This window comes from Rhinatrema bivittatum, chromosome 1 (assembly GCF_901001135.1).
Source record: "Rhinatrema bivittatum chromosome 1, aRhiBiv1.1, whole genome shotgun sequence".
Lineage (NCBI taxonomy): Eukaryota > Metazoa > Chordata > Amphibia > Gymnophiona > Rhinatrematidae > Rhinatrema > Rhinatrema bivittatum.
Window position 1 is genome coordinate 413897093 of NC_042615.1, and position 21471 is coordinate 413918563.

General features: G+C 45.4%; 1 protein-coding gene across 9 annotated transcripts in view; it reads right to left on the bottom strand.

Moving 5' to 3' along the window:
- Positions 1-21471, bottom strand: part of PCGF3 (polycomb group ring finger 3) — a 533880-nt gene that overhangs the window by 33514 nt on the left and 478895 nt on the right. For all 9 annotated transcript variants that reach the window (XM_029602723.1, XM_029602678.1, XM_029602733.1 and 6 more), the window contains one exon: positions 10596-10676. In XM_029602723.1, the coding sequence (XP_029458583.1) occupies positions 10596-10676 (81 nt within the window). The remainder of the gene's footprint in view (positions 1-10595; positions 10677-21471) is intronic.

The following is a 21471-nucleotide window of genomic DNA, read 5'->3' on the forward strand; positions in this document are numbered from 1 at the left end:
TTATTTGATAGCTACAGGCAGTGCCGACAAAATAAAACAAAACGTTACGAACCCAACACTGCGGGGCGGCGGGCGGGTTTCGTGAGGACTAACATCCTGCTGTCCTGTGAGAACACCTGTTACAGGTAAGCAACACTCGCTTTCTCACAGGACAAGCAGGATGGTAGTCCTCACATATGGGTGAGTACCGAGCTGAGGATATCCGAACATTTTATTTATTTTATTTATTTATTTCTATATACCGGTGTTCGATTTTACATATCACATCGGTTTACATTTAAACAAAATTTGCAGGAACTCATGCGTTACCTTTGTCAAATACATTAAACATTTAAATATGGGGATTGTTAACAAGGGATATAAAAGAACATGGGGAATGGCTAACACTACGGGATGCATGAAGAGGTGCACAAAGGGGAGTGATCCTTTGTAGCACCCCTTCGGCGCGTGATGCCTGGTGTTCTGGCGCCGTTTAACGTCCATCACAGTCCTCAGTGACGTCAGAGGGGGCGTGTCTCACGATCGAGGATCACTCACCACCCCTCCCCTCTCAGTTCCAGATGGATTCTTTCACCTTTTTTTTCTTTCTTTCTGCCTTTCTCATCACTGTTAGTTATTTCAGGGAGCCCGGTGGTGATGGTGTGTGGCATCCCTATGCGCAGGCACCCAGTGTTCTGGCGCTGTTTAACGTCCGTCACAGTTCTCAGTGATGTCAGAGGGGGCGGGTCTCCCGATTGAGGATCACTCACCATGCACCAAATATACCCAACGGCGTGCAAAAGGCACAACAACTGGGGTGGAATTTGGTAGGTTTGGAAATAGGTTACGCAGGACAGATTGGCCGAAGATGGAATCTTGTCTTCTGGCTTTGTCCAAGCAATAGTGGGCTGCGAAGGTATGGAGAGAACTCCAGGTGGCAGCCCTGCAAATGTCAGAAAGCGGCACCGATCTTAGGTGTGCTACTGAAGTCGCCATGGCCCTCACAGAGTGTGCTTTAACACGGTCTTGAAAAGGAATACCTGCTTGCTGCTAGCAAAAAGATATGCAGTCCGCCAACCAGGTGGAGAGTGTCTGCTTACCCACAGGTTGCCCTAATTTGTTGGGATGGAAAGAGACGAATAACTGAGTGCTCTTCCTGTGGGCAAGTGTACAGTCTAGATAGAAAGCTAGAGCTTGTTTACAGTCAAGGGTATGCAGAGCCTGTTCCCCTGGATTGGAATGGGGCCTGGGAAAAAAGGTAGGTAGTATGATGGATTGATTAATGTGAAACTCCGAAACTACCTTGGGTAAAAACTTAGGGTGAGTACGGAGTACTGCCCGGTCCTGCAGGAGTTTAGTGTAAGGCGGATAGGTAACTAGGGCCTGTAACTCACTAACCCTGTGAGCTGAAATGATAGCTAAAAAGAAAATCACTTTCCATGTGAGATATTTTAGGTCACAGGAGTGATGAGGCTCGAATGGTGGTTTCATGAGCCGACCAAGAACAGGTTAAGGTCCCAAGAAGGGGCCGGAGGACGTAAAGGTGGCTTGATATGGAGCAAGCCCTTTAAAAATCATGTTACAAGGGGTTGTACTGATATAGGGACATCCCAGACACCTTTATGGAAGGCGGCTACCGCACTGAGATGCATTCTGATGGAAGAGGTTTTTAGACCTGACTCTCACAAATGCCGGAGATAGTCCAAAAACCTTGGGATTGGACAGGAAAAGGGATTCAGGACTGCGAAGTGCACCATGATGTTTACCTTTTCCATTTATAGGAATAAGATTTTCTTGTGGAAGGCTTTCGTGAAGCAATCAGGACACGAGAAACCGAATCTGAAAGGTTAAGTGGTTGAAGGATTAACCTTTCAACATCCATGCCGTCAGGGACAAGGCCTGAAGACTGGGATGGCGTAGGCATCTGTCGTTTTGGGTGATCAGATGCGGGTCTGTTCCCAAGGGAATGTGCCTGCGGATGGAGAGATCCTGGAGCATGGGAAACCACACTTGGCGTGGCCAGTGAGGTGCTATCAGGATCATGGTTCCTTTGTCCTGACGTAGCTTCACAAGAGTCTTCGAAAGAAGAGGAAGTGGAGGGAATACATAGAGAAGACCGGTTGCCCACGAGAGGGAGAATGCATCTCTGGGCTGAGAGCACTCGCTCCGAATGAGGGAGCAGTAATTGTCCACTTTGTGGTTCTGAGGGGACGCAAAGAAGTCTGTCTGGGGGTATCCCCATTGGCGAAAGATTGAGGTCGCTACTGAGGGGTTGAGAGACCACTCGTGTGGCTGGAAGACGCGACTCAGTTTGTCTGCCAAGACATTGTCCACTCCCGGCAAGTAGGTGGCCCTGAGGTACATCGAGTGGAAGAGCGCTTCTGCCCAAATCTGCGCAGCTTCCTGACACAGGAGGAAGGAGCCTGAGCCTCCCTGTTTGTTGATGTACCACATGGCCACCTGGTTGTCTGTCTGAATCAGGATGACGTGTTTTGATAGGCGTTCCTGAAAAGCCCTGAGAGCATATCGCATTGCTCGAAGTTCTAGGAAGTTTATTTGATGTTTGGCTTCCTGTGGAGACCAAGATCCTTGGGTCTGTAGATTGTCCAAGTAGGCTCCCCACCCAAGCTTGGAAGCGTCGGTGGTGAGAATGAGTTGAGGATCTGGCACTTGAAAAGGCGAGAGACAGACGGAGTTAGTTGGTGATGTGGACAATGGTCGACAGAGACTGAACAGCTTGAATCCATTGTGACCTCAGAGTCCAATGCATGAGTCTCGTGGCCAGGCGGGCCATTGGAGTAACATGGACGGAGGACGCCATGTGTCCTAGCAGGACGAGGAATTGGCGAGCTGTTACTGTATGTTGAGACTGCAACTGGTGAGCGAGGGCCACGAGTGTTAGCGCTCGTTGTCGAGGTAGAAAAGCTTTTGCCTGTAAAGTGTCCAAGTCTGCCCCAATGAATGACAAGTTTTGAGATGGGGTTAAATAGGATTTCCCGTAATTGACAAGAAATCCTAGAGAAATTAAAGCGTGTAGAGTGAAATCGAGGGACGACCAAGCGGCTTGCTGGGTTGGAGCCCTGATTAACCAGTCGTCCAGATAGGGGTAGACGTGCACACCTTCTTTCCTAAGGAAAGCTGCTACAACTACGAGACATTTGGTGAAGACTCGTGGTGCAGATGCTAGGCCGAAAGGAAGCACTCAATATTGATAGTGCTTTGTGCTTACTAAAAATCTGAGGTACTTGCGATGAGTTGGAGTGATTGCAATGTGTGTGTATGCGCTCTGGAGGTCCAGAGAGCAGAGCCAGTCTCCTCTTTGTAGAAGAGGTAGAAGCGAGCCCAAGATTACCATCTTGAACTTTTCCCACTGGAGGTACTTGTTGACAGCACGTAGGTCCAGAATTGGACAAAGCCCCCCGGAGTTTTTGGGGATCAAAAAGTACCGGGAATAGAACCCTAGGCCTTGCTGCGAGAGTGGGACAGGTTCTATTGCTCTTAACTGAAGAAGGGAAACCTCCTGCTCCAGAAGGACAGAGTCATCGGATACTCATAGAAACATAGAAATGACGGCAGAAGACGACCAATCGGTCCATCCAGTCTGCCCAGCAAGCTTCACCCTTCTTTTTTCTCATACTTATCTGTTTCTCTTGGCTCTTAGTAACCTTAGGTTGTATTTCCCTTTCACCCCCACTATTAATGTAGAGAGCAGTGATGGAGCTGCTTCCAAGTGAAATATTAAGTTTGATTAGTTGGGTAAGCAGCAGCATAGCTCTCTGCTGTTGAAGCAGAGAGCAATGCTGGATATGCGTGAAGTATTAGTTTTTCTTCTCCCCTGCCATTGAAGCAGGGAGCTATGCTGGATATGCATTGAAAGTTAAGTATGCCTTGAAAGTCACCTTAACTATCATCAAATATTGAAAAGCCTAATAATTGGTAATTGAATAAGCCTAATAATTGGTAATACCTGTAGCCCATGAACCCATCCCTGTTTTTTGGGGGTTTTGTTTTTTTTTTTCTTTTTTTAATTGGGAGATGGCAGCCCTCCATCCTTCCGCTCCGTGAAGGTGGAACACCAACCACTGGCATCCCGCTCCGTGAATGCCTCTGTGGCTACTGCCGCTCCGTGCAGTGTTTTGCTGCCTGCTCTTTATACGCGTCCTCTAGACCTGATGGATCCACAGTGTTTATCCCACACCCCTTTGAAGTGCTTCACAGTTTTGGATTTCACCACTTCCTTCGGAAGGGCATTCCAGGCATCCACCACTCTCTCCGTGAAGAAATACTTCCTGACATTTGGTTCTTAGTCTTCCTCCTTGGAGCCTCAGCTCGTGACCTCTGGTTCTGCTGATTTTTTTCTGACGGAAAAGGTTTGTCGTTGTCTTTGGATCGTTAAAGTTTTTCAAGTATCTGAAAGTCTGAATCATATCACCCCTGCTCCTCCTTTCCTCCAGGGTGTACATTGTTAAGATTACTTACCTGGTAATCTCCTTTTCCTTAGTGTATGCAGATGGGCTCAAAACAAATGGGTATAATGTGCGCGTGCTAGCAGTTGGAGACGGATCTCACGTCAGCACGGGTACATACACCCCCACAGGAAGTGAAGCAATTCAGTAATCTTCCTTGCAAAAGCTGTTATAGCCATATGTGTACTGACCGATCGATTAATCCACAGGATTACCCTGACCAATTGATGGTAGCTGGAGACCGCCAGTGTTCTCAACCGAAAGGCGTCGACACCCGGCAGGGTGGAAGCCCTAAGCAAAACATGGCTTACCGTGAGTCAGCGAATCCCCATGTATACCGGCAGCCTGGCGGGATGCTGAGTCCATCTGCATACACTAAGGAAAACGAGATTATCAGGTAAGTAATCTCTACATTTCCTAGCGTGTAGCAGATGGACTCAAAACAAGTGGGAGGACCACGTTGCCGCTTTACATATCTCTGCCGGCGACAGCATCCTAGTTTCTGCCCAAGAAGCCGCTTGCGCTCTGGTAGAATGAGCCTTGACCTGTAGAGGCGGTGGTTTTCCTGCCTCTACGTAGGCCGCCTTGATAACTTCTTTGATCCAGCGGGCGATGGTTGACCGTGAGGCCGCTTCCCCTTGCTTCTTCCCGCTGTGAAGGACGAACAGGTGGTCTGACATTTCCAAGATCTGGACAGCATCCTGCCGATGTCGAGATGGCACAGTATTCGACCTTCTTCCGACTTCTTCAAACCTTCCGTGGTTGGCAAGGATATGGTTTGGTTGAGGTGAAATTGTGAGACTACTTTGGGTAAGAAGGAAGGAACCGTGCGAAGATGGATAGCCTCTGGCGTGATTCTGAGAAATGGATCACGGCAGACAGCGCTTGTAGCTCTGAGATGCGGCGTGCTGAACACACAGCCAGCAAGAACACCATCTTCAAGGTTAACGAACGGAGAGACAGGCCTCGAAGGGGCCTGAAGGCGGGTCCCACTAGAAATTCCAACACTAGGTTGAGGTTCCACAGGGGCACTGGCCACTTCAGTGGCGGGCGAATGTGTTTGAATCCTTTCAGGAAACGTGAGACGTCTGGGTGTGTGGCAATGGTGTTGCCGTCCCTCCTGGGACCGTAGCAAGACAGCGCTGCCACCTGAACCTTGATGGAGTTGAGGGAATACCTTGATGACAATTACATACTTCATTCCTCACAGTTTGGTTTTCGCAAAAACTTAAGCACAGAAACCCTCCTTCTTTCACTCACCGACTTTCTCCTCACTGGCCTTGACCAAGGTCATAGTTTCCTCATAGCATTCCTTGACATCTCAGCGGCATTTGACACGATAAGCCACAATCTACTCATCTCTCGCCTTACTGACATCGGCATAAATGGCTCAGCCCTCTTGTGGTTCAGATCCTACCTAGCAAACAGACGTTTCTCCGTTAAACTCAGCTCCTCAGAATCCTCCTCGTTTACTCTTCCACAAGGGGTGCCCCAAGGTTCTTCCCTCTCCTCCACTCTATTCAATATTTACCTCCTCCCCCTCTGTCATCATCTTTCAAATCTTGTTCTCAAATTCTACATTTACGCTGATGATGTTCAAATCATCATCCCCATCCGAGAATCACTATCTGCTACTTTAAACTTCTGGGAGAAATGCATCACCTCCATTAACACTCTCTCCTGACCTCCCTCCAGCTTGCCCTGAACTCCGCTAAAACTGAACTCCTCCTCATCCATAACCAATAGACCCTCAAAACTGTCCCCTTCTAATGACCCCAGGATTGCTACACTCACTTCTCATCACCCTGTACGGAACCTAGGCGTCTTTGTGGACACGCACCTGAACCTAAAAAACCATATTTCCTCTGTCATTAAAGGAGGTTTCTATAAACTTATGGTCATAAAGAAGCTCAAGTCCCTTCTCCACACACAAGACCTCAAAACAGTCATCCAAGCCACTTTAACCTCCAAGCTAGATTACTGCAACTCCTTGTACCTGGGCCTTCCTCTTTCTAACATGAAACCTCTCCAGATTTTACAAAATGCAATGGCAAGGATGATAAGCAATGCTTATAAATCAGACCACATAACCCCCATCCTCAAGGACCTACACTGGCTCCCCATCACATACCGCATTCTGTTCAAAACGCTAACTATCATTCACAAAGCCATCCACAACCATAACTCCTTGTGGTTCAGTGAACCCTTACAAGTTACTCATTCTTCCCGCCCCTCCAGAGCGAACCGCAAATACACCTTACAAGTCCCCCCACTTAAAAAGGCTCGTCTGACAGCCACCAGGGACTGCGCCCTGTCTATTGCTGGCCCCATGCACTGGAACACTCTACCCCTTAACCTTCGTTTGAAGCCATGCCCTCTTAAGTTCAGAAAAATGCTAAAAACCTGGCTCTTTCACCAGGCTTTCCCTGATTAATTTTCCTCGTTCGACTACTATCCACCTCCCCGGCACCTCTTACTCCTCCCGTCACTCCATGACACCTCTCAATTGCTCTCTGATGACTCCATGTAGCCACATACTACTGCTTGTATATTTATAGATATGTTCTACTTTTTGCATACTGTATTCTTTTTAGTTTTCATTTTTTCATTTTGCTAAATTTCGCCTCTGTGCTTCCTTTTGTATTTATCAGTTGCCCTGTTCCCCCTTTCCCTGTTTATTGTAATTTCCACCTTTTTTATGTTAAAATGTAAACCGATATGATGTGTATTTGTTGAGCTCTATACTTAAAGGCCAACTTCCTGGCTACTGTGGGCTGGATGTTGGATTCTTCCAGTTTGTAAATCCTGAAGGAACAAGTGCATGGGGATCACTTTGGGCTCAAATGGAGTTCCAGGCTCTGGAGAAAACCAAAGATTTCATATTAGGGGTCCTTATCCTTGCAAATATTGTCTCCTAGAGCTTTCCCCAACTTGTCCAAGATTTTAGAATACAAGAGGTCTTCTGGAGCTGAAGAGTGTCCTGGCAGATCAGAGAATGCCAGTTGACCCTTCTTTTGATCCGAGGGATGAGAGTCCTCAGTTATCTTGGAGGGGGACAGCAGCATTTTGGGCTCCTTCCTCAGACTGGCTGGACTCCAATGCAAGAGAATGTCGGGATGAAACTTCACACCTTGGGATCTCTAATGGGTCCTCCCTCAGCGTGGAGATGGGAAGGACTCCCCCACTTGGGGAAAAAATCTGACACTCTGGACAGGAGAAGTTGAAGAGTGCCCTCCTTGCCCCTAGCTGTCAGTGAGGCAAAGAAAATCTTTACCAACTCTGTTATGGTCCATGGGCTTGTCCAGGTGTTGAGGGAGAGAAGATATCTTCTGAAACCAGTATAAGTTCATGTTTCTGGAACACTTCCCCTAGGCTCCCTCCTAGAGTAATTGAGAGCCAGGGGATGCATGGAAACCAGTGGCACCACAGAACATACTGTGTCTGGCATCTCCAGAAGCAGAACTTGCTCAAGTGATCTGGACAGATACACCACCCTAGAAATGTTGGGAGGTAAGCAAAATGAATCCCCTACATGCCCCCTACATTGAGTGTGTCAGTGGATCCAAAGAGCGATGCATCGATGTGGCAAACAGCCATATTGGCTGAACCAAGGTTGCATGCATCAACTGTGTTAATGGCACTAAGGGCTTCTGCGCAGAGGTCCAGTGTATCGACAGCTATGAGGCATGAGAGCTGGTGTGTTGACAGTGACAGATGCATCACTGATGCCAGGACCTGAAGCACCAATAGTGCTGGGTCTTCATGCATTGGAGGTGCAGTTATGTTGATGGACTAAAGCCTGACCTTGGCCCCGATGGCACTGGTGCATGGTGCTCCTTCATTTTATGTGCCTTTGAACCTCATGGGGCCCTGCAAAGGGCTTAAGAGCTCCTGTGCCCAGTACATCTGTACCTTGCTTGACCTGCTAGCATGGCAGGCTGAGAGGCCTGTAGTGCCACAGAAGAAGCCTTACTCAAGTTGGGCCTGCTCATATTGGCACCAGGGGAGCTCAAGGAGGCTCCACTCAGGGGAAAAATGACTCCATCTCTTTACTGACCTGTGTAATTCCTATCTTCTACTCCTGGGGGAATTCTGTGCAAAAAAATGTAAAGTTCTGCACATAAAAACTTAAAAATCCTAAAATTTCCTTGTAAATGCCAAATACTGTTTCAAAATAATAAATTTGTTTTCTTAGACCCTGCACACTTGGAACATTTTCTTAGGGATAAATCTCAGAGTAGTTAATTGTTTGGGGATGGGTTGTAAAAGAGAGAAAAGATGCACTGTTAGACAAGAATTTCTCTTCTCCTCCTAGATGTGGGCTATAAATAAATTGTTAATTATGTAAAGGGTAAGAATCTTGAAAGGTTGTAATTGCTTGAAATTCCTGTTTTAAATAATTTCTTTTGTAAATGTTATAATTCAATAAACATTAAATTAAAAAAAATGAAAATTCTGCAAACTTTATACTAGTCAAAATAACACAATTTACATGACAGTTTTTAAGTAATTACATTTTAAATGAAAACAGAAAAAAATGATTTAAAGATGCAGAATTGTAAATATTTTGAGCAGAATTTCCCTAGAAATTCACTGTAAGTGTCCCTTCCACTCACTTTCCCTATTCCCCTGGCCACTTTGCCCTCTCAGGTCTCAACTCCTCCACCTGCCAGTATCTCTCACCTCCATCTCTAGGCTCAACCATTTCCACTCTATCGCCACTCCCAGAGTTTGAACCCATTCTCAGTACTGCTCTTCACACAGGCTCCCCTCTGTTCCTCCCTCTCTCACACACATGCTCCCTCTCTCTAGTGCACATACCCACCCCCTCATACAGGCTCCCTCACTCTCTCGCACACACACAACCCCTTATACAGGGTCCCTCTTTCTTGCATACACACCCAATGGCATTACAAAAGGTACAATCCTGTTCCTTGTCACATGTTTATACAGAACATAGTGAATTGAATGTCTGCTTGGATGAGAAGCAATTCATCAATAGCGTGTACAGTCAAAGCCATAAGACCAACAATGCCAACATGTCCGTTGTTGATGGCTGCTGACTTGTTCTTATCCTTTCTGAGGCGGATATCAACACTCTAATCTTTTCTTGAAGGAGAAGGACTTTTGCCTGAGTCAATTGAGATGATGGGCTCAGGTGGAATTTAGGGTGATTTATAATGAACTCTAGCAATTCCAATATCTGGATAGTTTTGTTCATTAATTCTGGGGTACCTCTGAGATATGCTCTTGGCCAACTAATCATCAAAATAGGGGAAAACATGCACCCCAATTTGCATGGGCGCATAGGCACTACTATAAGACATTTTGTAAACATACAGAGTGCTAATGTGAGGCTGAAAAGGCTGCACATGATATTGGAGATGGCAATTCCCTACAACCAGACTGAAATATTTCCAAAGAGCAGGAAAGATCTGTGTGGGTGTAAACACTCCTTAGGCCTAGGGAGCACAGCCAATCATTTTTTCCTATTATAGGAATCCAGGTGCTGAGGGAAATCAGCGTGAACTTTCCCTCATCAGGTACTTGTTTAACACATTCACATCTAGAAGGAAACTGATCCCCCTCCCCCCGTATGCTCAAGGACTAGGAAATACTTGTCCTGCTACCCCTGGTGAATTGGGTACACCTCTAAGAGAGAGGAAAGCTCCTCTTACAGTTCCTCTCTGGAAGCTCTGTATTCAGAATATGAAACTGGAATGCTTATAATCACTTCATTAAATATTACTTTGCATCCATATTGTGTATTCTGTCATAATATGCCATTTACTTTAAAGAGGTGTGTGTGTGTGTGTATATATATATATATATATACATACATATACACACACACATATATATATATATATATATATATATATATCTTTAACCTTTAAATAAAATAAGCTAGACAAAAGGATAATACTAACTTGTGTCTTTGATAGCTATAACTTACAAAATCCTCACCACTGATGAGAACACCCCTTTTTAATAAAACCTGTTTTGTTTTTAATGGGCAATCCAGGAAAGATATAATTATTGCTAAAACTGCATTATATATATTTGGTAGGTTTCAAAGGTGTCAAAGTTAATAATTCACTTAACATACTATAAAAGAAAAATAAAATTATAAAAAAGTATGTCTCATACCTTAAATCTCCACCTTGTGACAACTACAAATTTGAGTGTGTGGTCTTTCCCAAGAATTTCTTCATTGCATAATATATCCAACTATAAAACAAAATCATTTTTTAAAATTACATCCATAAAAATTAAAAATACAAATTATTTAATTTGCATCCCACTTTTCCATAAGTGGCTCATAGAGCATTACATAATTAATTTTAAAAGAAAAAGAAGAACATTCAAAATATATTTATGTAAGGAAAACCATAAAATTTCACAAACAAAATATTCTAACTTTAAAAGAAAATCCATAAAACCAACTCAAAAACACTCTTCACGGTCATAGTTGAACACAAGATGACATTTTCCCTAAACAAGTCAAATTGCCCAAGAAGCCTTAAAATCTGCCAATCAAGTACAATCAACTTTTTTTCTGAAGGCCATAAAGTTTTTATCCAAGCACACTTCTTTAGGAAGTAGGTTCCACAAACTTGGGACAATACATAAATTGATTTCTTTCTAGCACTCTCTACAGTCTTTTCTCTTTCAATGAGGGCAATCTGAAAAGGATGTCATAAGCTGATCTTAATACCCCAATGGACAAGTACTCCACCAATTTCTCGTTAAGGTACAGGAGCTCTTTCAATGTTTTAAAGGTAAAGATTAGTTTTTTAAATTGAGCCCTGAACTTTACCAGGACCCAATGTAAATTTTCAAGTGTTGATGAGAGATAGTCAACTTTTTCCTTACAGAAGTGATATGGGCATCTGTATTTTGTATATATTATTTCTAGGTATTTTTCTGAGGTAGGCGTAAATAAAGTGAATTACAGTAGCCCAGATTCTAGGCAGCTGAGAACCTATTGCATAAACTACAGAGAATAAATTCATTTGAAATAAAAAGGGGAGAATCTTCCAAATTCTATGAAGTGAAAAAAAAGTTTATGCATCCAGAGTCAGAACTACGGGCTTGTGTCTCAATAGCTAGATCTACACCTTCTAACACCAATGGAGAAAATAGAAAGAATATCAGCTTTACCAATCCATAAAACCTCAGATTCCTTGGGTTTTCAATTTATTTTTTTTAATCAATCTGACACTTTTGCTAAAATAAAATTATGTTTCTCTATGGTTTCACTATGATCAGGGTAGTAACAGGATAGAGATCTCAATTTCACCTGTGTAAATGGAAAAACTGATACCCACATATCTTGGAGTAAATCCCCCAGGAATTTTAGACATGTTAAATAAAATAGGAAACAATACAGACCCATGGGGAACTTCAAACTTCAAGCTCCTATGTACGTTTGGTGGAGGTGTGCAATGGTGTAGAGTTTCTGGAGACGAGTGGGACTGAAGATCATGGACATACTGGAACACCATATAGATCTTAGGCCAGTCACATTGCTTCTTGGGCTCCAGGTCAAGGTGTCCTTAGCATAAGCTATACGAACACCTTATTCATGTGACTAGATTTACTATAGTAACCTTCTGGAAATTGAAGCCACTTATTTCACATTGGTACAAGCAGGTTCATGATACTGCGATAGCTGAAAAAAATTCCCTCCACAAGAAACCTTTTCTCTATGTCAAAATCTTGGGGCCTTATTGGAAACATCTTAATTCCAGGAGCCTGGACTCCACCAGATAGGGTACTACAGGTTCAATTCAAGCAGGGAGCAAAGTCCTAAATGTGAATTCTGATGTATTTATATTTTGTGTCATATGTGATATGTATTCATATGCGAGCTGTAGAATTTAGATTACTGACATACTGTTATTAATGCATTTAATTGTCTGTCCCTTGTTTAAAATTAAATGTAAAAAAAAAAAAATAACCCATCATGTACAAAGAAATGAATGACAATTTCATAGGGAGATCTTTTATGGTCTGTTTGTTAAAAGTTAAGAAAAACACTTTGGTATCACTTCACCCAAAGCAATTCCCACAAGATGATTTAACAGTATATGTCTATATCACTCCATCTGTCGGTGCAGAGCCTTGGTTTCTTCGTTTGTCTCTAACTTGTCTTTCAATACACAAATTTCTTCATTAGTAAAGGCTGTTTGGATATCTATGTATGGTACACTAACTGAGGTCCTATTTGATGCCAAAGAACCTAGCTAGAGTAATCCAAGTCTCAATTATGTCAAGGCTGGATTATTTTAATACTGTGTATGCGGGTCTACCTCAGATGGGCTTTTAGGAGGCTACAGTTGATCCAAAATATGGCAGAAATAATTTTAGGGAGACAATTACAATACATACCTAGAAACATAGCGCAGTGGGAGGAACAGGGTTTACAATAAGGATATTTTGGATTCTTCTCCCACTACTTTCTTCATAACTAACATTCACTGTCAGATAATAGTTTTCAACCTTTGGTGTTTCTGGCTTGATTTTCTGGCTCAGCATCCTTCTCATTGTTTGCCCTTGTCTCTCTATTCTTTTTCTTTATCTCTGGTGTCTTCCCTCCTTTTCTGTTTCAGTTCTCTTTCTTCTTTGTGAATTTCCTTCAGCTGCAAATATTTTAACACTTTGTCCTTTTTCTGTCTTCTCCTTCCTATTCTTCCTACCTTCTCTTCTTTTATCTCTTTCTCCTGTATTCACTCTTCTATTCCTCCTATGTTATCTCCCTGAATTTCCCACAATTCAGGGTCCTCTCTTTCTCTTGCCATCCTTGTTCTTGTCTCTTCCCTTTATCTTCTTCTGCCCCCCCCCCCCATTTCTTTGCCCTCCTCTCTCCCTTTTTGCTCTCTTCATACCCTTGCTCACCCTGCTCTCTTATCATCCTTACTCTTTGCCCCCTCCCCACCAACTCTTGATTGCCCATCTCTCACATACACTTTTGCCTCCTCCTTCTCGCACACAGTCAGTCTCTCTCTTCTTCTTTACCCCCTCGATCAGCATAGTTACTGTGAGGTCAAACTGCAGGAAGGACACGCAGAAGTGTTTACTGAGTACAGTCCTTATTTCCTCTCCTCTTACTGCTGATTGGCTTCTTATGCTACACAGAGCCAATCAGAAGGGAGAGACGGGTAAGTGGCTGCAGTTTGAGAGGCTTCTACCTGTCTCCCCCTGCATCCTAGAGCCTATTATCTCTTTACCCTATGGCTAGAGAAAAAGACTCTCATGGAGCGGGGAGGATGTTTAAGACCTGGAGATCCTGAGGGCTCTTCCGGAGACCAGGAGTTGGGTTTCTAAACCCTGAGTCTCTGGGTTAAATCCATAGAATACCCAGGTATGATTCTACAGTCTATGTTTCTCCTTTGTTGATGAGATTATACTGGTTACCTAATGAATACTGCAGTAAATTTGAAATTCAGTAGTTAATTGTCTAGGCCCAGCATATTTGGCTGACAGCATAATGACCTAAACGCCAATGCAAAGCCTGCAGTCCTCATAAGAGGAGAGTCAATACATTCCCACTATGAAGGCGGCTCATTTACAGAGAATGAGAGCTAAAACATTTTCTGTGATTACCCCCATCTTTTAGAATAGCCTTCCAAATGAGATCTGCTTACTCAAAGATGATCTTGGTTTCTGTAAAGATATAAAAATTGGCTATTTTGCACTGATATTTCTTCATTCTGAGGTGTAGGATATATTTATGCTGCTGGATTTAGGGCACATAAGATGTTGTATTTTCATGGCTTTTAGATGGGTTTGATGTTTAAAAAGTTGCCTTAGATTGTTTCACTGATTATATCTATATGACTGTGTTATTTATTAGGAGGGGCTGATATATTCTACATATTAATTATGATTATATAGTAATATTGCATTATTGTATAATTTGTATAGTAATTAGATTGTATGTTGAGATGCCATGGATCTTATTAGTCATATTGTATTTTAAAGTTTAATTTGTAAATCATTTCAAGCTTTGCATAGAGGCACTAAATTAATACAAACAAAATAAAATAACTATTGTGTGTCAATGAAAGTTCTAACACCACCATAGGGAGTCCATGCCTCTGTCACACTCCTTTCACAGATAATCTACTAGTGCTAAAAACACAGTTTCTGATCTAAATCCTATTCCAAGATGTGACTGCTTATGACCTAACAAATAGTGCTCCTGTGAGAAGTAAGAACCCTTGCAACTACAGCACTACAACACTAAATTACTTCGTCTAAGAAACCAGTACAGACATTGGTCTATAATTGTTTAGTGCAGTGGTTCTCAACCCATTTACATTTATTTAATTTATAGACCACCTAACACAAAAAGTTCTAGGTGGTTAACAATAAAACATGCATAAAATAATCAATAAAAAACCCAGTCCTCAGAACACACCTACAGGACAATGCAATAAGATGTACGCAAAAAAAACAAAACCAGACACTCATATCGAGCGCCCATTTTCCTAATGCATGCACATTCACATCCCCTGTGCGCCCAATGCAGTAGTCTAATAAGAATGAATTGGCATACGAAAAGGGCACGCTAGAGAGAAATGTGCATTTCTGGCACTCAAAAGTATACTGCGTCAGGTGCACGGATGTCTATTTTGTGTGTTCCTAGCAAACTTGCATCACTTACATAGTATTACACAAATCTGCAATGCCTGTTTACCAAAAGTAAAGGAAACACCCATGGTTTTTTAAGATGTCTTTTATATGATCATCATGCTTTGCTCCATTAAACCCTATAGATTTTTTAAAAATTTTTTATTCTAACCCCAAACAAATAAATCTTATACTAATAATTTTAAACAAGAGGGACTTTATTCGCAACAGAGAGGAAAACATTTTTTTTGTTTCTCATGAGTCTTTGACTGTGAGTAAACTTTCCCTTATCTCCTGAGTTGGAGTTAATTTTCCAGTGTAAAAACATGTGTGTTGGGTGATAATAGCTAATGTCTTTGTTTACTTGCAATTTAAATGCAATGGGTACTATTGGATACGCTTTGGTTAGGACTCACATAATGGATGCGCTAATCTTACTTCATCCGACGCTATGGGCCAGATTTTAAAAGTTAAGCATGGGCGTAGATTTGTGCGTGCAACCCGGCGCACACAAATCTACGCCCAATTTTATAACTTGCGCGCGCATGTTATAAAAACCAGAGTCGGCGCGCACAAGGGGGTGCACACAAAGCCCCGGGACATACGCGCATCCCGGGGCTTGTGCTTGCCGCTGAGCCTATGCAAGATAGGCTCGGCGTGCGCAGGGGCAGCTTTTCAGCGGTTACGTACGTAACCCTTTGAAAATCTGCCCCTATGATTGCATGCCTGAAATGCGTATCCAACCTGTGTGCTAGGTTGGGTGCACTTTATTCCATCAGCCTGCTAGCTAGTCTGTGTTAGGATTCACGGCACTTACCCTCAAAGCTACCTGGTCTCAGCACTGCAGGAACGCCACCAGATCTAGGCTCCTTGTCACTGTGACTGGCCTCATCCATCGGCACGAGTACACATAATATGTGCACAGTGGTGGGAAGACCCAGAGTGGCGCCTTCAGATGATGTCAGCTTCCTGATCTATGTAAGCCCAGTTCCTTGCCTCAACAACAGGTCTTCTTATGTGCCTTGCTCATCAGTGCGTGTTTCCTTTTTCATGTGCTCCTGCCTTGTTCTATGTTCTGGGGTTTCTGCGATCCAGTCCCTCCTGTCTCCTGCCTTGTTCCTGACACCCTGCCTTGCTTGGTCCTGTTCCTATCCTTGCTGTTCCCTCAGAGTCTTGTATTGTGTCTTGTTTCTCCCTCCCTCGGTCTGACTTTCTGGATTATGACCTCAGCCCTGACCATTCTTGTCTGCTGATTGCCCCAACCTGCCTATTGGTGCTCATTGTCTACTTTCTGCCCTGACCTTCGCCTGACCTTGGACTCATTCGTGCCACCACGTTCAACCCACCTAAGGGCTCAACCTGTGGGGAAGTCGACTGGTATATGCGAAGCTCCAGCTTGTCTCGCCACAGGGCAGGTCTGCCAGTTAATGGGGTGGGCCTAGCGAGGTGGCCTGCTATGCTGCGCCAACCACTCCTTGGCATCAAGGGTCCACCATTATCAGATCCGTTGCTGGCTGCTGAAGCCATGGACCCGGCAGATCTGGCTAGCCTACATGTCATTCCTGGCATGGCTCAATGGATACGGCAGCAACAGAGTATCCTGGATCACTGGGGTTTTGGAGAGACTTGCCACTCACATGGATGCTCTACCAGTTGCACCAGTGGTTGCTGCCCCTCCCATAGTCCTGCCACAGACAGGCCTGACTCCAGTCCCTAGGCATGTCTCACAGCTGCCACTGCCACCTCATTTTCACTGAAAACCCCTGGAGAACAGAAGCTTCCTTAATCAATGCCGCATGGACATTGACCTCCAGGCAGTTCTCTTCCATACAGACAAAGCTAAGGTGACCTATATTCTGTGTCAGTTGGGAGGTCATCATTGGCTTTGGCCTTCTCACTTTGGGCAAGAAACAACCCCCTCCTTTCCAACATGGACAAATTCTTCTGAGAATTACACCTCATTTTTTAATGAGCCCGGTTGTACCATATCCGCTGCAACAGAACTCATCCAGATCAGCCAAGCCTCTGCATCGGTGGAAGGGGAGGTCCCCAGACCAATCAGGTTCCTGATCGAGAGATCCTGCAGAAGCGAGAACCAGATATGACTTGGCCAATGATTGGCTATAAGAATTATGGTTCCCCATCCTGTTGGAGCTTCAGGAGAGTCTTTAGCACCAGAGGAAGCGGAGGACACGAATATAGAAGGCCCCCGCCCCAATGGTGGGCAAAGGTGTCTGAGGTTGGTTTGCCGTCCCCCCTGTACAGGGCATAGAAGTTTTTCACCTTGCTGTTTCAGGGGGAGATGAAAAGATCCACGTCTGGAGTTCCCCAGAGGTGGAAGATCCGATTTGCCACTGACAGACTCCGGGACCACTCGTGGGGCCAGAAGGCTTGACTCAGCTGGTCCATCACCACATAGACCGTCCCCACAAGATACACGGTTCAGAGCAGTATACCCTGAAACAGAGTCCAAGACCAAATCCAAACCGCTTCTTGGCACAGGAGAACTATAGCGTATCCTCCCTGCTTGTAGATGTACCACATCGGCACTTGATTGTCTGTCTGCATTAGGACTCTTCTGTTGGATAAGTGGTCCTGAATGCCCACAGCACATAGCAGATCGCTCAAAGCTCCAGGAAGCTGATCTGGCACTGTGCTTCCTAAGAAGACTACAAACCCTGCATGTGGAGGTCTTCCATATGTGTCCTCCCATCCTAGGCTCGACGCATCCATAGTGAACACAACTTGGGGAGGGGGAAACTGAAAAGGGACCCCCTGCTCCAAATTGGGCAAGCTCTTCCACCAGGACAAGACGACCTGGAGAGACAGAGTATTGCGGATATGCACATGGAGGCCCTGGATGGCCTGCTGCTGCTGGGATTGCATGGTCCATTGGGCTCTGCGCATATGCAGGTGAGCCAAGGGCGTGACATGGACGGTGGCTGCCATGCGAGCAAGAAGATGGAGCATGAGATGGGCTGATATGTGCTGGCTCCGGTGAACCACACCTGCAAGGATCAACAGTGCAAGCGTTCGATTGCGAGGAAGATAGGGTCTGGCCTGAGCCATGTTTAACCTGTTGCCGATGAAACTCAACTGAGATGACTGTGTCAGATGGGACTTCAGGTAGTTGATAACAAACCAAGGGACTAACACTCGAATGGTCAGGTGCAGGGACCAAAGCACTCCCTCTTGGGTATTGCTCTTGACCAGCTAGTCTAAGTAGGGAAAGACTTGTACCCCCAGATGGCAAAGGTGTGCCCACACTGTTGCCAAGTATTTGGTGAAGGCATGGGGGGCCAAGGTGAGGCCGAATGGCAGCACCCTGTATGGAAATGCCTGTCTTCCAGGAGGAACTGAAGATACTTCCTGTGACTGGGGAAGATCTTGATGTGGGCATAGGCATCCTTGAGATCAAAGGAGCAAAGCCAGTCCCCTCTTTGCAGAAGGGGAATCAGGGTGCCCAGAGAGATCATCTTAAACTTTTCTCTTTTTAGAAACCTGTTCAAGGCTCTCACGGCCAAAATAGGATGAAGTTCTCCTGTTCTCTTTGGAATCAGAAAATAGCGAGAATATTTATTATTATTTAACATTTTTCTATATCGACCTTCATGGTAATAACCATATCAAATCGGTTTACATAAAACAGGGAGGAACTTTAACAATAAATAATAAATAATCATTTAACAGAAAGAGCAAAGTTACAATCAACAAGGAGGATAAACTTGGAAGCATAGGTAGCTGGAAAAAAGAGTAGAAGGAGACAAATAGCTGAGAACATAATAACAATACAGGTTAGAATTTTGTATATTTTGGCTGCTTAGGGGTTTCTAATTCCAGAGTTCGTGAATTCCAGAGTTCGTGAATAGAACTAATTCCAGAGTTCGTGAATAGAACCCTCATCAACACAGAACGGGTTCGACAGCCATGGCCATTACAAGAGTGGAGTGCTCCATCAAGAGTATTTACTGATGCAAGGACAGACCCGAGGAGGGACACAGGGGAGAGTCCCCAGGCATGCTCAGAAAGTTCAGCCGATATCCTTGACTAACAATGCTCAGGATCCACCAGTTAGAGATGATATCAGGCCAGTGGTCCAAGAAGAACCGCAGCCAGCCCCCAACTGCAGGGTCTGATGCAAAGGATACGGGCGATTGGTTTATGCACCCTCATAGCCAGTAAAAAAAACCCCTAGCGGGGCTCGGCTGGGGTGCTGGCTGGACCCTGGGGGTTCGCTGCTGTCTAAAGCAGCCCCTAGAACTCACGTGTTGAGAATGGCCATGAGAGGCAGGAGGACAATATTTCCTCTGAAAATAAAATGGCCTCCATGAACCCTGCTGTGAGGATTTTCTGGCAGAGGATGGTGGGTCCGATATACTGGCTGAAAGATGCTGAAAGGTCTCATGGTGATTTTTCAACTGAGCCACAGCATTCCGCACTTTATCACCAAAATGGTTCTCGTCAGTACATGGCAGGTCCGTGAGCTTCTCCTGGACCTCCGGCCAGAGAATGGAGGCTCGAAGTCAGGCTATCCTGCGGGCACCAAAATCCACTGCTGCCACCATAGCTGATGTTTCAAAGACATAGTAGGTAGGGGCGTACCTCGTGCTTGCCATATTCCATGCCTTGCTGAACAAGTGCCAAGAAGGCGTCCTGTTGCTGTTGAGGCAGATGCTCAGAGAACTCCTGGACCTGTTTTCAGAGGTTCTGAGAGTATGGCATCATGTACAGTTGGTAGGAAGCAATATGGGTGATTAACATGGCACCCTGTAATACCTTCTTACCCAACACATCAAACGCTCTGTGCTCCCAACCCGGAGGGGCTAAGACATGGGTGCGGGAATGCTTGGTCTTTTTTAGGGCCAACACAACCACAACTGACTGATGTGGGAGTTGGCCTCTTGAACCCCAAAGCGTGTTGAACCAAATAGACCGCATCAACCTTACGGTTAACCGGAGGTACGGATATAGCGTGTTCACAAATCCTAAGGAGCAATTCCTTAAAGATGTCATGGATGGGAACAGCCACCACCTCCTTGAGGGCATCAACAAACTGGAGAACCTCCAGCATCTTGTGCCTGGCATCCTCTTTTGTCAGAATGGCAAAAGAGGAATGGCCTGAAATGGAATGGCCTCTGCCATGGCGTGGACAAAACCCACAAACATCAGATTCTCAGCCGGAGGCTGGCGCAGTTCCTTGGAGGAGACAGGTCTACGAGAAGATCCCCTGAGTCATCCGAGGAAGACTCTGAGGTGGTATCTCTCCACAGATCATAAGGGGCATCTTCCTCACTAAGATCACCTAGAGACACCAGTGATGCCCCCCCTGCCCAGGACCCTCGGCTACGGCACTGAGGGTACTGGTGGCATCGAAACCCCCGAGGGACTGGGAACCAAAATGGGTAATGCCGGTCGTGGTACCAAGGACCCAGACGGCACTGTGGGCTGCGCCAGTTCATCCTCCTCAGAGGAACCCATGATGGAAGTTACACCGGAGGGAGGTAGCAACGGTGGCCGTCAGGGTATTGAAGGAACCCTGGGCACTGGCAGTAGCTGCGTAGGCAGGACACCGAGGCGCTCCAGCAGTGATGCCAACATTGAGGGTGCAGGCTCCGGCACCAGTGGAAGCACTGGTGGGGCCGGCAGCTCAGTGCCCTGTAGGGCTCGGACCACTGCCAGTTGCACCCTCTTGAAATGCTACCAAGGACAGGATAGACAGAGGAGGGAGAGACATCATCAGATCTCCCTTGGATCCCTGAGGAAAATTAGTGCCCAGCACCGGTGGAGAACACCTGAGACTCCCAAGTTCGATGGAGGTCAATGCCTCCTCTCTTTGGGGTTGCTTCAGGGGCATCACAGCAGGCGCCGATACTGACCCAGGCTCGGTGCCATGCGAGGACAGCGACTGGTGACGATACTTTCAGAACTTCCCTCGGTGCTTGGCCCGGTCCTTCCCCAGTGATGAGGGTGATGGAGATGATCCTGACATCCTGGAGCAGGAATACACTGATGACTGACGATCCCCAGTCCCTCTCTCCTTAGAGGGCCATGGTGGGGGAGTGGACAGCGGAGGCTCGGTGTCCTTAGGCTCTTCACGGCCTTTCAGAGTTTTTGTCCCCGACACTGGAGTCGAGGGTACTGATTTCTTGCAACTGAAGAGCTTCTCCATCTTGGCCAGACAGGTGCAACAGCCTTTGAGGGGTCATTCTGGTCACAAAAACAACACCCCTGATGTCGGGCAATGCCCCCAGGCAGAGAATACAAACCTCATGCGGATGTATGAGGGACAGTGTCCATGGACCATGTGACTATTACAAAAAAGACCCAGCGAGCTGTTGATGACTGGCGGTCACCGAGCGAGGAAAACCACCGGGAATCGACTGCATAG